Source organism: Nyctereutes procyonoides, unplaced genomic scaffold (assembly GCF_905146905.1).
Source record: "Nyctereutes procyonoides isolate TBG_1078 unplaced genomic scaffold, NYPRO_anot_genome, whole genome shotgun sequence".
In the NCBI taxonomy this organism is placed as follows: domain Eukaryota; kingdom Metazoa; phylum Chordata; class Mammalia; order Carnivora; family Canidae; genus Nyctereutes; species Nyctereutes procyonoides.
Window position 1 is genome coordinate 41,072,320 of NW_026575126.1, and position 15,048 is coordinate 41,087,367.

Genomic DNA, 15,048 nt, shown 5'->3' on the forward strand with positions numbered 1-15,048 from the left:
TTTTTGGTTGATTAGCATCTAAATTTTAGTGTTTGGCTTTTTTTAAGCCTGTAGGTTATATTACTTTCATAGGGTTTTTTTTAAATATGTTTTTTCATGAAAATATTTACACTGTACAAACACACCTCAGAGACACTGCAGGTTCGTTCCAGACCCCACAATAAAGTGAATACTGCAATAAAACAGGACAAATGAATGTTTTTGGTTTTCCAGTGTATAGAAGTTATATTTATACTCTACTGCAGTCTATTAAGTGTACAGCAGCATTATGTCTAAAAAAAAACCAATACCTATACCTTAAAGCAATAAAATACTTTATTGGGGCGCCTGCCTGGCTGTCAGTAAAGCATGAACTCAGGGTCGAGTTCAAGCCCCATGTTCAGCATAGAGCTTAAAGAAAAAAAATTAACTTTATTGCTAAAAAATGCTATCATCTGACATTTCAGCAAGTCACAATCACAGATCACCACCTGGGTGGCTCAGGTGGGTTAAGTGTCTGCCTTGGCTCAGGCCATGATTCCAGGGTCCTAGGATCAAGCACCAGTCTGGGCTCCCTGCTCGGTGGGGAGTCTGTTTCTTCCTCTGTCCCTCCCCCTGCTCATATGCTCTCTGTCTGCTCTCTCTCTCAAATAAATAAATTATTTAAAAAAATATATGACAATAATGAAAAGGTTTGAACTATTGCAAGAATTACCAAAATGAGACACAGAGATGCAGAGTGAATGAATGCTGTTGGAAAAATGGTACCCGCAGACTTGCTCGACGCAGGGTCTCCACAAACCTTCCACCTGTAAAAAGCGCAGTATCTGTGAAATGCAATAAAGTGAAGCACAATAAAATGAGGGGTGCCTGTCCACATTCAAAAGTTATAGGACTTCCCCACAATATCACCATTATTAAGGATTTAAGATAACTTATATTTTAAAATATTCTTCAGAACTTACTTATATACACTTTTACAGATTCATGGAAAGGCACAATGAATTTATTAAATCATTGTTTAAAAAGCTCTATAAAAAGGAAAAAATTTGTAACTATGAGAGGTGACAGATGTTGACTAGACTTACTGTGATATTCTTTTCACAATGTAAGGAAAATGCAAATCATTATGTTGTGTACCTTAAACTTATACAATGATATATGTCAACTGTATTCAAGAAGCCTAAAAAAGGGGATCCCTGGGTGGCTCAGTGTTTTAGCGCGCCACCTTAGGCCCAGGGCGTGATCCTGAAGTCTTGGGATCAAGTCCCACATCAGGCTCCCTGCATGGAGCCTGCTTCTCCCTCTGCCTATGTCTGCCTCTCTCTCTCTGTGTCCCTCATAAATAAGTAAATAACATCTTTAAAAAAAAAAAAAAGCCTAGAAAAAATATTTTTAAAAGATTAAAAAAAAAGGACCATGATACAAAACTGTACCTATATTACAGCAACAGCAAAACATGACAAAACAAAAATGTATACAACACTGGAAGCAAATGTGCCCACACTGTTAATATAATATCTAAGCAATAAGAAAGGATTTTCCCATCTTCTTAATCTTCTATATTCTCTAAACTTTCTACCATGAGCATGCTTACTTTGAAGGTAGAAAAGACAATAATCTTTCTATTTTAAAAGCTTCAACCAAGCAGTCTGGGGTCTGATAGGGACCACCGGGTCTCAGTGCTCCAGAGGGCAAACCGGCAAACATTACACATACCCTTTGACTCAGCAATTCCACTTCTAGGGATTTAACCTTCAGAAATAACTAAAGACATACACTGACATTTAGTATCTTCCCATCAGCAGTTAGTATCATGAGAGCCAAGAACCTAAAATCAGGAATTAATGAAACAAGAGAGAACGTATTTCTAAAGTGGAATTGTATTCCCCCATTTATATGACAGGCCCAAGTGTATATTTGTTTGTTTTTTTTAAGATTTAATTAATTTATTTGACAGAGAGAGAGAGAGAGAGAGCACGCACCAGTGCACAAGCAGGGGGAGTGGCAGGCAGAAAGGGAGAAACAGGCGCTGAGCTGAGAGCCCGATGAAGGACTTGATCCCAGGACCCTGGGAACATGACCTGAGCCAAAGGCAGACGCTTAACCATATGAGCCACCCAGGCACCCCCAGGTGTATGTATTAACATGGATGGGGGTGCACAGGACATCGATGAGAAAAAAAAAAAAAAGCATATTACAAAACATTTTGTATAACAGGATTCCACTTTGATTTAAAATATCTGTTAAAAAACCTGGAGGATAGCAGACAAGGTGTTAACATGTGATCTCTGGGTGGTGGGATTATGAATAGTTTGTGGCTTTCTTTTTACTTCATTGTACTTTCTAATTCTTTTATAGCAGAGATATATCACTGTATAATAAATATTTACTTATGCACTCTTTTCCCCTATTTTGAAAACCTATGATCAACTGACAATTTTGGTTAAGCCTGTGCAGAAGGTGATTATCACACATCCCTCTGAAAGGGGAAAAACTGCATTTTTACAAGATATTAATGGAGTTTTACTTTCTATAATACCCCACTTTCAAGAGCTCTGGTTAGAAATCAGCTCTGAAGCCTTCAGCCTTCAAAAATCATTTCTAGAAGGGTCTGAAAGGGGAGACTGAATGAAGGCAGTCAAAAGGCATAAATTTGGGCAGCCCGGGTGACACAGCGGTTTAGCGACGCCTGCAGCTGAGGGCATGATATGATCCTGGAGACCCGGGATCGAGTCCCATATCAAGCTCTCTGTATGGTGCCTGCTTCTCCCTCTGCCTGTGTCTCTGCCTCTCTCTCTGTGTCTCTATGAATAAATAAATAAAATCTTAAAAAAAAAAAAGGCATAAATCTCCAGTTGTAAGATACAACATGATGACCGCAGTAAACACTGCCATGTGATAAATACAGAAGTGGTTCAGAGAGTAAATCCTGAGTTCTCCTCACAAGGAAACAATCTACATCTGTGTCTGTGACGGACACTCACCAGATGTGTGATAATCACTACACAACACATGTAAGTGAAATCAGTTCGCTGCACTCTCAATGTACAGAGATGTCTGTCAGTTATATCTCGATAAAACTGGATGGTGGGGGAGGGGGGAATTTCTAGTTTCAGTTTGGGAGAAAGAACCTAAAGGTTTCAAGCAGAGCAAACACCACCATCTTTTACTGTCATCTGTTAAGTCCAGAAGACTCGACCTTACAGTTAAAGGGGGAAAAAAGCAGGGGCACCTGGGTGGCTCGGTTGAGCATCCAACTTCTGATTTCAGCTCAGGTCGTGATCTTTCGTGTCATGAGATCAAGCCCCAAGTTGAGCTCTGCACTCAGCAGTGAGTCTGCTTGAGATTCTCTCTCTCTCTCTCTCTCTCCCCCTATGCCCCTACCCACATGTGCTCCTTTCTCTCTCTCTCTAAAATAAATAATTTTTAAAGGTGGGGGAGTGGGGGGCAGTAATACCATTTCTTAGTGAGTCAATGAGGAAGCAAACAGAACCAAGAACAAGGTCCCTGAGGTGAGGGAAGAAAATACTAGAATTTCTGTTCATTCATCCTTCACATTTTTTTTCCTTCCTATTTTATAATGTACATAACATAAAACTCATTCTGACAGGAGAGCTTGATCAAAGCTTTGGAGACCGTGGCCCAAGAGGATGACAGACACACTCATTACATGGAGGCCAGACCATCAGCTCAGCTCTCCCCTAAGAGACCTAATCATGCCCAGATCATCCTGCCTCCATGGAATTGCCAGAGCTTTGCCCCACCAGGAAGAAGGGAATGGGGTGCAAGGGAGGCAGCTACAGCCCTCTCCTGCCTTTGCAGAGCACAGGGTGCCCAGCCTCCTGCAGCTCTGTCTCCAGGAATGGCACCAGGCTCGGAAGACCAGTGGATCCAGCCCTCTGGCCTCCTGAGGTCTAGCCCTGACTGAGCAGGAGGAAATCTACAGGAAATGAGGAGCAGAGGAGCATCTGTGCACAGCTAGCCACACGGCCTCCCCAGCAGTGGACGGACGTGGCCCATCAGCCACCCACTCCCCCCAACGCCCACCCCAAAGCAATCATGGCAAACTGTCCAACACCTTCGATTCATGATTAGTGCTGCAGGGAGATCTCAGAGTTGGTTTCCTGAATTTGATCACTGTATGTCATCACAAAAGGGAAAATTGTTTTTGGGAAATACACACTAAAAGTATTTAGGGAGGAAGAGGGCATTATGTCGGCAACTTACTATCCAAATAAAGACTAACAGAAGAAAATGAGATGAAATGATAATATTCGGGGAGTTGAGCAAAGGTATGCAAATTCTTGGTATTTTGATATTTCTTTAAGTCTGAAATTATTCCAAAATTTTAAAAATTTTCCAAAAGAAATCCAATATAGGGCAGCCCCGGTGGCTCAGCGGTTTAGTGCCGCCTTCAGCCCAGGGCCTGATCCTAGAGACCCGGGATTGAGGCCCAAGTCAGGCTCCTTGCGTGGAGCCTGCTTCTCCCTCTACCTGTGTCTCTGTGTCTCTGCCTCCCTCCCTCTCTCTCTTTCCTCTCATGAATAAATAAATACAATCTTAAAAAAATAAAATAAAATTCTAGGGGCACATGGGTGGCTCAGTCAGTTAAGTATCCAACACCTGATTTTGGCTCAGGTAATGATTCCAGGGTCAAGAGACTGAGTACACTAAGTGGAGTCTGCTTAAGATTCTTTCTCTCCCTCCCACCCATGCTCTCTCTCAAATAAATAAATCATAAATAAATAAATAAATAAATAAATAAATAAATAAATAAATACTAAACTCAGAAGCAAAGGTTATGCTTTTAACAGAGTTGAGCTCTTACCTATCTATTCTTGACCCTATGTGAGGTCTTAGGGGTGCTTGGTCCAAGTAAGTAGAATTACTTCAAAGAATAATTATTTGCACCAAAGGAGAACAAATGACTGATAAGTAAATGAAATGATGCTCAACCTCACCAGAAATCAGGGAAAGGCAAAAATCAATAGGAGACAGCTCATCTGATACCAGGTACCAAGTGTTATTGAGAGTATGGGAGAAGAGAGCTATCAGGATATAAATCAGGATGACTATGGAGGAAAGTAAGCTAAGACTCACCCACCCTACACACCAAAATTTCTGCTTTGATTCAGAATACATCCTGATTTCTTTTAAATTCCTTCACACAGGCTTGAGAAAACAAGTTAAAATGGGAACTGCAGCCCTGTCAGGAATAGCAAAGTGGATACAACTTGATACACTAAAAGAGGAATGGATAAATATAAAAGACTCAAACATTCAATGCACAGAGTGCTGTCAAAATGAGTGAACTATGCCCCATGCATCAGCACTGTGCTGAATGACACATACAGTCTGACACGTTATTTACATAAATCTTTAAAATAGGGATGTCTGGGTGGCTTAGCAGTTGAGTGCCTGACTTTGGCTCAGGGCCTGGATCCCGGATTCCCGAGATCGAGTCCCACATTGGACTCCTTGCATGGAGCCTGCTTCTCCCTCTGCCTGCCCCTCTGCCTCTCTTTGTGTGTCTCATGAATAAATAAAATATTTTTAAAAAAATCTTTAAAATATATTAAACCTGTTCATTCCTTAAGGACACACAGTGTGTGATGAAAGCATAAAATCAGGGCCAGGAAAGCTGCAGATCAACATCTGTTTAGGGGTCACTTTGGGATCGTGTGGGTTGCATTAGTATTATCTTCTATACATTGAAAGTACTTCAAATTTAAAATTCATAATTCTTGCTGCTGTGGAAAGCATAAGTTGGTACAATTTACTCTTCAGATGGCAAGTGGGCAACCCTATGTTAAGACTGCACTTACACTCCACACAAAATTCTACCTTCAGTACTGAAGTAGACAGAGGTGGTCACACCCGTGTGCAGAGATGTATATGCAGAAAGTCTCCGCAGCACTGTGTGTGACAGCCAGTGGCTGACAATGACTTACTTCCATCTGCAGACCACTATTAAATCTCTGATTCGTCCCTACATGGAAGTGCTGTGCAGCCACGAAAAAGAGAGAGAAAAGAGATTAACATACACTAATATAGAACAATCTCCCCGACGGATAGTTAAAAAAAAAAGAAAGAAAGTAAAAGCGAGCTGGGGAGCAGCTGTGGGGTGAGATCAGGAGATGAAGGCAAAGCGGGCAGGCAGGCCCTGTGCCCCTTCAGTCTTGAGCCTAGTTTTACCATGTGAAGGTACCATCCCGAAATTCTTTCTCTTCTTCTTTCTCTTAGAGTCTATGACCAGGCATATTGCTTCATTTATGTATCTACTTAGAGAGAGAGAGAGAGAGCGCACACACGGGGTGGGATGGGGAGAGGGGGAAAGAAAGTATCAAGCGGGCTTACGGAGCCTGGTGCGGAGTTCAATCTCACCACCCTGAGATCATGACCTGAGTGGAAACCAAGTCAGACACTTAACTGACTGAGCCGCCCAGGAGCCCTCCAAATTCTTTTTTCAAAGAAAGATAGCATGTTAACATTTTATTATGCTAAACTATCCAATAAACTGACTCCCCAAAATACAGACAGATCATAATATAAGCATAAATGGCCAATAATGTATTTGTAGTTTAAATGTTCAACCTCACTAGTAAGTACAAACCAAAATGAGATGCCACTTTTCTCCCATCACACTGGCAAAGACTTAAGACAACTAACTTCCAGAGCTTGGTAAAACATGAAAAAGTGGGCATATTACTGGGTGGAGGGAAGGCAAAAGAGACAACTTTTCCAGTGGGAATTTGTTAGGACTTACTATTTCTCCCACTAAACTTTTTAATGTCTTTAAGATATAATTCACATACCATGCAATTCACTGACTCACAGTGTATAATTCGATGGCATACAACCATCACCACAGTCAACTTCAGAACACTTTCCTCACTCTAAAAAGAAATCCTGTACCTCTTAACCACCACTCTCTCCCCAATATTTCCAACTCTCATCATCCCTTCCCACCCCATCCTCTGCTGCCAGCCCTAGGCCACCATTAATCTGCTTTCTATCTCTACAGATTTGCTTATTCAGGACACTTTGTATAAAGAGAACCATATCATATGTGGTCCTTTGTGTCTGGCTTCTACCACTGAGCATGATATTTTCAAGATTCTTCCATATTGTAGGTGTTGGAACTCCATTCCTTTTTATGGCTGAATAATATTCCATTGTGTGGAGATACCACATTTCACCTATCCATCTGTCAGTTATTGGACATGTGCGTTTCCATCTCTTGACTACTGCGAATAACACTGTTGTGGACATTTGTAAGGTTTTGTGTGGACCTATTTTCAGTTCTCTCAGGTATATACCTAGGAGAATGGCTGGGTTATATAGTAGCTTTATGTTTAACTATTTGAGAAACTGTCAGACTGTCTTCCAAAGAGGCTCCATCATTTTATTTTACACTCCCACCAGCAGTGTGTGAGGGTTTCAACCTCTCCACCTCCTCACCCACTCTTATTACTATCCTTTCATATTACAGACGCCCCTAGTGGTTTTGATTTGCATTTCCCACATGACTAATGATGTCAAGCATTTCTTCATGTGCTTATTGGCCATCTAAAAATTATCTCTGGAGAAATGTCTACTCAGATCCTTTGTCCATTTTTTTTTTTTTTAAGATTTATTTATTTATTTACCAAGGCAGGTGGTAAACCGCTGAGCCACCCAGGGATCCCCACCATTTTTTAATTGTCTTTTTATTAGGGCCTGTTAAATGTAACAAGTGAACACCAGCAATCCCTCCTATAGTGATACGGTATACCAGCATGCATGCTGAAGCTGACCCTACAGAGACAAGTCCCTGGAGCACTGTTTATAACTGTATAATGTCAGAAACCTAAATTTCGAATAAGGAACTGACTAAATTATGGCTCGGACTATACATAGGATAACATATAAGGAAAAAAACCCCATGGCATATTAAGCGATTTTCCAAAAGCTGGAGAAAATAAATACACAGTAGAATCCCACTCATGTTTGCACCTGTCTAGATAGACCTTCCTATGCAGAGAAGTCCTGGGCTGTCTCTTTATCAAACCACATGGACATCTTGGGGAGGAACAGGGGGTGGTTGAAAAGGAAGGAAAATCTCAGCATTCTTACTCTACATCATGTTTTCAAGTCATGGATCATAAGTGTTATTTACTTTTTAAAATATATTTTCCAGGGATCCCTGGGTGGGGCAGCGGTTTAGCGCCTGCCTTTGGCCCAGGGCGCGATCCTGGAGACCCGGGATCGAATTCCACGTCGGGCTCCCGGTGCATGGAGCCTGCTTCTCCCTCTGCCTGTGTCTCTGCCTCTCTCTCTCTCTGTGTGTGTGTGTGACTATCATAAATAAATAAAAATTTTAAAAAATATATTTTTTTTCCATATTTTTCAAATAATAGCATCTTCAAAATTATGACAGGAAAGGTGTCTATTTTTACTCACCACTGTATCCCTGAGCACCACTCAACACTTGGCATCAGTAGATACAATGAAAATGTGCTGAATAAATGTAGAGCAGCTATTTCTATGCAGCAGAAAATTCTGTTTTAGCTCATACTTCAGGGACAGGATTCCTCACCCGCTGTGACTAAATTTTAAGGTAATAAACAGGGTCACTTACGTGATTAAGGAAATACTGCACAATTATTTCATGGCCAGCAGCAGCTGCTTCCATCAAAGGAGTAAATCCATACACCGGCTCCCTGCAAGAGAGAGGCCAGGCCAGACTATTAGTGGAGAAGAGTTCAGCCAGGCAGCAGCTTTCCTGCTGCAGACCAAAAACCAAGCTGGCCTGTCACCCATCCCTAAGCATCGAGGTCTCCCTCTTGCCAGAAACAGGAAGAAAAGTTCACATCAACACATCAGGTTCATAAATTCTTCTGATTCTACCATCAGCTCTAGTCTTTTTTCCTAAAGACAATCTGTCTCTTGATCTTCACTCCTTCTAAACTTCTTCCACCTGCCATCTCTTAAATCTCCATTTTCATTACAAGCAAAAAAGCAGCTGTTGCCTTTCACTGAGCACTGAAAGCCAGTGTCTCCTGTCCACCTATCCAGATCCAATCTTTTGAGTTCAGTATCTTCCAGGAATCCTCCCAAAAGCTCCAAGAATAACCATCTACCTTGTCCTTACTTTGCCTAGTATCTAATACTTATTTTTGTGCTTGGTTCCGATTCACTCAGCGCTGTCTGCAGATGCCTCCTGACCCTCACTTCTCTCACGCTGGTCTAAAAGACAGGAACCAGGCTAAATCCTGGGCTGCATCCAGGCTAAGACACACCATTTTCACATTTTCACCTTTCTGAAGTCAGAAATTATCTTAAAATCCATAGGCAAATGGCATTTTATTTATTTTTATTTTTTTAAAGATTGTATTTATTCATGAGACACACAGAGAGATACAGAGATAGAGAGAAAGAGAGAGAGAGAGAGGCAGAGACACAGGCAGAGGGAGAAGCAGGCTCCATGCAGGGATCCCGATGTGGGACTCAAGCCCGGGACTCCAGGATCACGCCCTGGGCTGAAGGTGGTGCTAAACCGCTGAGCCAACCAGGGATCCCTGGCAAGTGGCATTTTAATCAGTGGCATTTCTTTCTCAGTGGCATGTGAAACTCTGGTGCATCTTACAAGGGATGATTTTCCCCCAGGGTGTGCACTGTGCCAGCTGGATGCTGGGTTGGTACTCGCTGTGTTGAAAGGGGATTATTGTCGTGACACACTTTAGACAACACCCCTTCCAGCTTATAAAACTCATGACTGCTTTCAAAGCATCACCTCAATCGATATAGACAGAAGCCCATAAGGAAAAAGGAATTAGCATTTAATGCACGTCAATCAAGTGCCATTCACTATGCCAGGCTGTGATATATGACAGCACGTGTAATTCCCTAACAATTCCATGACATACGTATTGCTATCCCCAGTTTTCAGATAAAGAATATGTGGCTCAGGGCACTGAAAGTGCTACACCTAGTGTCCCCTGACAGATACAGGAAAAAGCTGGGACTATCCCCAAGCTTACCACACTTGGCCCAGGCAGACCTGTTCCCTCTGCCCAAGGCAGGGGCTACCCTGCACTCTGGCCCATGGCTGCCTCCCCAGCTGCCCTCCTCAGAGTCAGAGAGACCACTAAAGACCTGGTAATCACCTCACGTTGGCATTTGCTCCACTGTCCAACAGGAACTTGACCATCTGCTGGTGCCCAGCGCTGGTGCAGTGGAAGAGGGCAGTCCAGCCTTGAATGTCCTTCATTTCCAGCTCAGCACCTTGCTTCAAGAAAACACAGAATGCTCATTACAGCCTCAGCTCCCGTGTGTGGGGCAGGTGCCCTCCAGGCTGTCACACTGCAAGAACCAAAGTGATTACTCGAGCACGCATCCATACACACACTATGTTTACAATGGTTCACAGCTCCACCAGAGCAGCCAGGAGCCCCTCAGGTTTCTGGGCCTAAGTCCCCTCATAGCTCACCTGGAGGAGAAAGTAGGCAATGCTTTCGTTGCCACAGCTGGAAGCCAGCATCAGCGGAGTCTGCCCTTCTGGGGTCGGCACATTCACGTTCACCCCCGCCTCAAGCAGCAGGTGCACAATGGTATCATGTCCAATGTAGGAGGCGTACATCAGTGGGGTCCAGCCACCACCATTCTTCTTATTCAAATCTAACTCTCTCCTAAACAAACGCAAGATATGCTAGATGTGTCCAACCATCTCACATGTGAGGTTTACCAAAGCCAGCAGTGAGGCTGAACCAAGAGAAAAAGCGGGAAATACAGCCAGAAGCAGAAGTTACCTGCCACCCTGGACGTCACAGGGCAGGGGAGGCAGGTGGGGAAACCGTTGTTTGCTGTACAGCTGCCTCTGAAAAGTCCTCAGAGCTGTCATCCTCCCCCAATTGCCCATTATCATCGGCCCCTCCTCCTACCCCTAGGTCAGCAATTCTTTCCTACCCCCAGCTACACAGATGCTCCTCAACCAGGGGTGGTTTTGCCCCCCAGGAGACATTTGGCACAGTGTGGAGACATTACAGGTTGTCACAACTGGGGAAGGAAAACCTACTGGCATTTGGGGGTGGAGGCCAGGGATGTGGCTAACCAGCCTACACACACACAGGTCCCCAACAGAGAAGGATCTGGCTCAGACTGTCAGGAGTGCCAGAGTCAAGTAAGTGACCTGGAGCCTTGACTGTCTTCTACCAACAGACCAGAATCTGCTTTTCTGGGGCTGAGTGGAAAGGGGAAGGGATTCAGAGAATGGACAATACTTCTCCTTTGTCACCTCATCCTACAGAAACATTCCTGGAAAATCATTGACCAGAGGATCCTATCTTTCTCATTGATTTCCATCAAAATTCTGGAAAAGCGTTTCCCACAGGAAAACAAACAACAAACAAACAAACAAACAAACAAACAAACGTGGGTTTCCCAGCCTAGAGTCTGGGGTTTGGGGTTGGGGTATGGAAAGAACATCCACTTCCAGGTGGTCATGTCCCACAGCCTTTCCTCAGGCACAATCCCTGCCTCCAGTAGAGGCAACAAGTGGCCATCGATGACAGTCTGTGCCTCTCAAAGGTATGCACACAGGAAGCTACACCCACCAGACAATTATTTTTCATCCACTGACAACTTCTATTGACTTTGGGATGTCCATGCAGCCATTCCAGAAGGTCCTTATCCCAGGAAAGAGTGGCAGCCACTGGTTGGGAGAGTGCACAGAAGCCCGTTCGTTCTGGCCACATGAGGTCCACTGATGGAGCGCTCATTCCACTTGGAGAAGGGCCAAGTCCCTGGTAGAGCATCTCTGAGGCTCTGACATATCCAATTGGGCCCAATCCTCCTTCCGATGCCTCCTCTCCCCTCAGATCCCCGGTCTCTGCTTACTGTGGGCAAGCCTTGGTGACAGCTAGGGCCACAATCCCAACCAGGGCACAAATACTTCCCCTCTGCCCTGGGGAGCCATTCTGGACTGTGGATTTAAAAAGCACACCCAAAGGTTTAAAACGCCCAACAATGTCAGAGGAATAGAGTTGTAACTGGGAATGTGCCTGTGTACCCAGCTACACATTCCTAAGACCACCTGATACAGGAGTACGACAGATTATTCCTTACTACGGAGTTGCACTTGTACTCAATTGGCCAGATATTTATAAGTGATGGCTAAGACGTGGGAACCAGAAACACGAGGCTTAAACAAAGCTTTGGTTTGGCTCCCTAGGAACTGAAAAAGGTATGGACACAGATGGGTTCTCCAAGTTATCAATGAAACACTGAAACAAGGAGGTAGGTAGGTGCAAGGGGGGTGGAGGTGAAGAGATTGGTCCTTTTCCCAAAACTACATTAACATGTATAAGACTGCAGGTGGCAATCCCCAGAGGAAGATGAAACCCCCACCACCACCTCCTCCTCTAGGGTAGAAGCTAGAAGGGAGAGGAAGGCATGAGAGATAAAAACGACCTTTCTTGGGAAAGAAGGCCACAGGACCTCACTTTCTAACTTTATTTTAGTTTTGTTTGAACATTTCTGCAATTCGTAAAAACCATAAAATGATTCTAAAGAAAGCCTGAAATGTTTCAGAAGCCCATGAAAAAAAATTTAAATCATCTCTTCGGAGGAATAAAAACTGACCTATTATGTCCTGCATAAATCATTACTGACAACTGAGACACGGGGATTGACTGATGCGTATGAAATGTCTACGACTGTGTGCGAGGCCCCATTAGCTTACTGACAGCTCTACTTGAGATCTGAAGCCACAGAGATGGTACTCAAATCTAAGCAGAAGGAACATTTCCTAAGATCTCTTACCGCTGCACACATTCCTTCACCACTTCATACTGGCCGATGGAAGCAGCTGTGTGAAGATCCAAGGGGACGGCCAGCTCCTCCCGGCTGACCTGAGCACCCAGCCCATGCCACATGGACAAGCTGCGGTTCAGGAGTTCTGGCTCACTGGCTTCATCGCTGAGCTCCGACATTACTGTGGAGGGAAACCCAGGGGTTAGGTCTTTCCTTCCTGGTGGCTCCAGGGAGTGAAACAGGATGGTCACACTCCTACCTGCAGGAGGCAGCTATGTCACTATCCTAGCAAACTGTCAATGCAATAAACTCCTGGGACAGACTTAGAAAAATTTCACTGGGGAACCTGGGTGGCTCAGCCAGTAAAGCATCTGCCTTCAGCTCAGGTCATGATTTTAGGGTCCTGGGATCAAGCCCCTCATCGAGCTCGCTGCTCAGCAGAGTCGTGTTTCTCCCTCTCCCTCTGACCTTCCTCCCCACTTGTGCACGCTCTTTGTCTCAAATAAAATCTTTAAAAAAGTGAAAGAAAGAGAGAAAGAAAAAAGAAAATTTTCATGATATAAGTACAGGTTTGGGCAGTTCCATCTTGCTGAGACTAGTGAGACTGCCACCAGACAGAAAAAGAGGAGCACATATGGTGAGTCACGCACTGGGCTGTGTACTTGCCTCCATTACTCCTCAGGCCCCAGTCCTGCAAAGGGAATTCTCCACAACTCAGGAAGGCCGACAACCTCTTGGATGGGCAGTCAAAAAATGCTAATTGGGTCACTGGACCAAATCACCTCTTGGGTGTGGTGGGAAAGAACCCTGGACTTGGAGTTCTATCAAAATTTAGCTCTGCACAGGGATCCCTGGGTTGCTCAATGGTTTAGTGCCTGCCTTTGGCCCAGGGCATGATCCTGGAGTCCCAGGATTGAGTCCCACATCGGGGTCCTTGCAGGAAGCCTGCTTCTACCTCTGCCTCTGTCTCTGCCTCTCTCTCTCTCTCTCTCTGTGTCTCATGAATAAATAAAATCTTAAAAAAAAAAAAAGAACCTCAAACACAATGTGCTAAACAGAAGCCAGACTCAAAGGCTACCCACTGTATGATTCCATTTATGTGACATTCCCGGGAAAAAAAAAAAGTGAAGGGCAAGAGGACAGATGGGTGGTATCAGGGGTAAGGAATGGGGAAACCACAAAGGGACAGCAAAAGGGAATTTGGGGGTAATATACTTGTTCTGATTCTTGACTGGTGGGGTATGTTGACTTTGTATGTTAATTAAAACTCATAAACCCAAACACCAAATGAGTGAATTTTACTGTATAAAAATTTGAGACAAATAAATCTTAAAAAGAAAGTCCCATGGGCAGCCCGGGTGGCTCAGCGGTTTGGCGCCTGCCTTCGGCCCAGGGTGTGATCCTGGAGACCCAGGATCGAGTCCCATATCAGGCTCCCTGCATGGAGCCTGCTTCTCCCTCTGCCTGTGTCTCTACCTCGCTCTCGCTCTGTCTCTCTCATGAATAAATAAATGAAATCTTAAAAAAAAAAAAAAGAAAGAAAGAAAAGAAAGTCCCAGCACGGAAACTAGGATGTGAGTGGTATTCAGCAAAGTAGGAATCCACCTACACATTCCTTGAAAGTGGACTCAGTGGTTGAGCGTCTGCCTTCGGGTCAGGGCGTGAGTCTCATATGGGCTCCCGGTGAGGGGCCTGCTTCTCCCTCTCTGCCTCTGTCTCTCTCTGTGTCTCTCATGAATGAATGAATGAATGAATGAATGAATGAATAAATAAATAAATAAATAAATAAAAAAGTAGGAAGGCGGGCAGGGATGGGGGGGGATAGACTGGTAAATTCCTGGGGTGATGGAACTTTCCCAGAGATGCAACAACACCAGGACGAAGAGCCTACAATCATGACAGCCACTTATCCTGGGATATCGAACCAAATTCATGCCAAGCCATTAGTCTATTAGAATATTTGGTCCATGAGCAACATGTGTCTCCTACTGTACTATGGGTGGGAAAGAACAAGAAAGCAAGAATAGAAAAGAGAGAAAAGGAGAAAACTTAGGTCACATCCATTCCCACGGCCCAAAGGTGCCCCAGCAGTTCACACGTGCCACTAGGATCTCAGTCTCTACTAAAAGAACGCTTCCAAGCCCCAGGTCACACAGCTGAGGTGGGCCTGTAGGAAACCAAGCTCAGCGCAAAGTTCTGCTTTCTGGTACCACCACCTGCCGACACGCACGGAGCCGGAGATCAACCAGCTTTCTCATTCTGCAGGTGAGAAAC

At 44.2% G+C, this 15,048-nt stretch overlaps 1 protein-coding gene across 4 annotated transcripts in view; it reads right to left on the minus strand.

Moving 5' to 3' along the window:
- Positions 1–15,048, minus strand: part of ANKS3 (ankyrin repeat and sterile alpha motif domain containing 3) — a 30,915-nt gene that overhangs the window by 15,111 nt on the left and 756 nt on the right. For 3 of the 4 annotated variants that reach the window (XM_055341216.1, XM_055341215.1, XM_055341217.1), the window contains exons 2-7: positions 12,784–12,955; positions 10,454–10,652; positions 10,131–10,252; positions 8,603–8,684; positions 695–788; positions 126–172 (exon numbers count right to left, since the gene is read on the minus strand). In XM_055341216.1, coding sequence (XP_055197191.1) covers positions 126–172; positions 695–788; positions 8,603–8,684; positions 10,131–10,252; positions 10,454–10,652; positions 12,784–12,953 — 714 coding nt within the window. In that variant the 5' untranslated portion in view covers positions 12,954–12,955. The remainder of the gene's footprint in view (positions 1–125; positions 173–694; positions 789–8,602; positions 8,685–10,130; positions 10,253–10,453; positions 10,653–12,783; positions 12,956–15,048) is intronic. The other variant, XM_055341218.1, reaches the window with a different exon arrangement.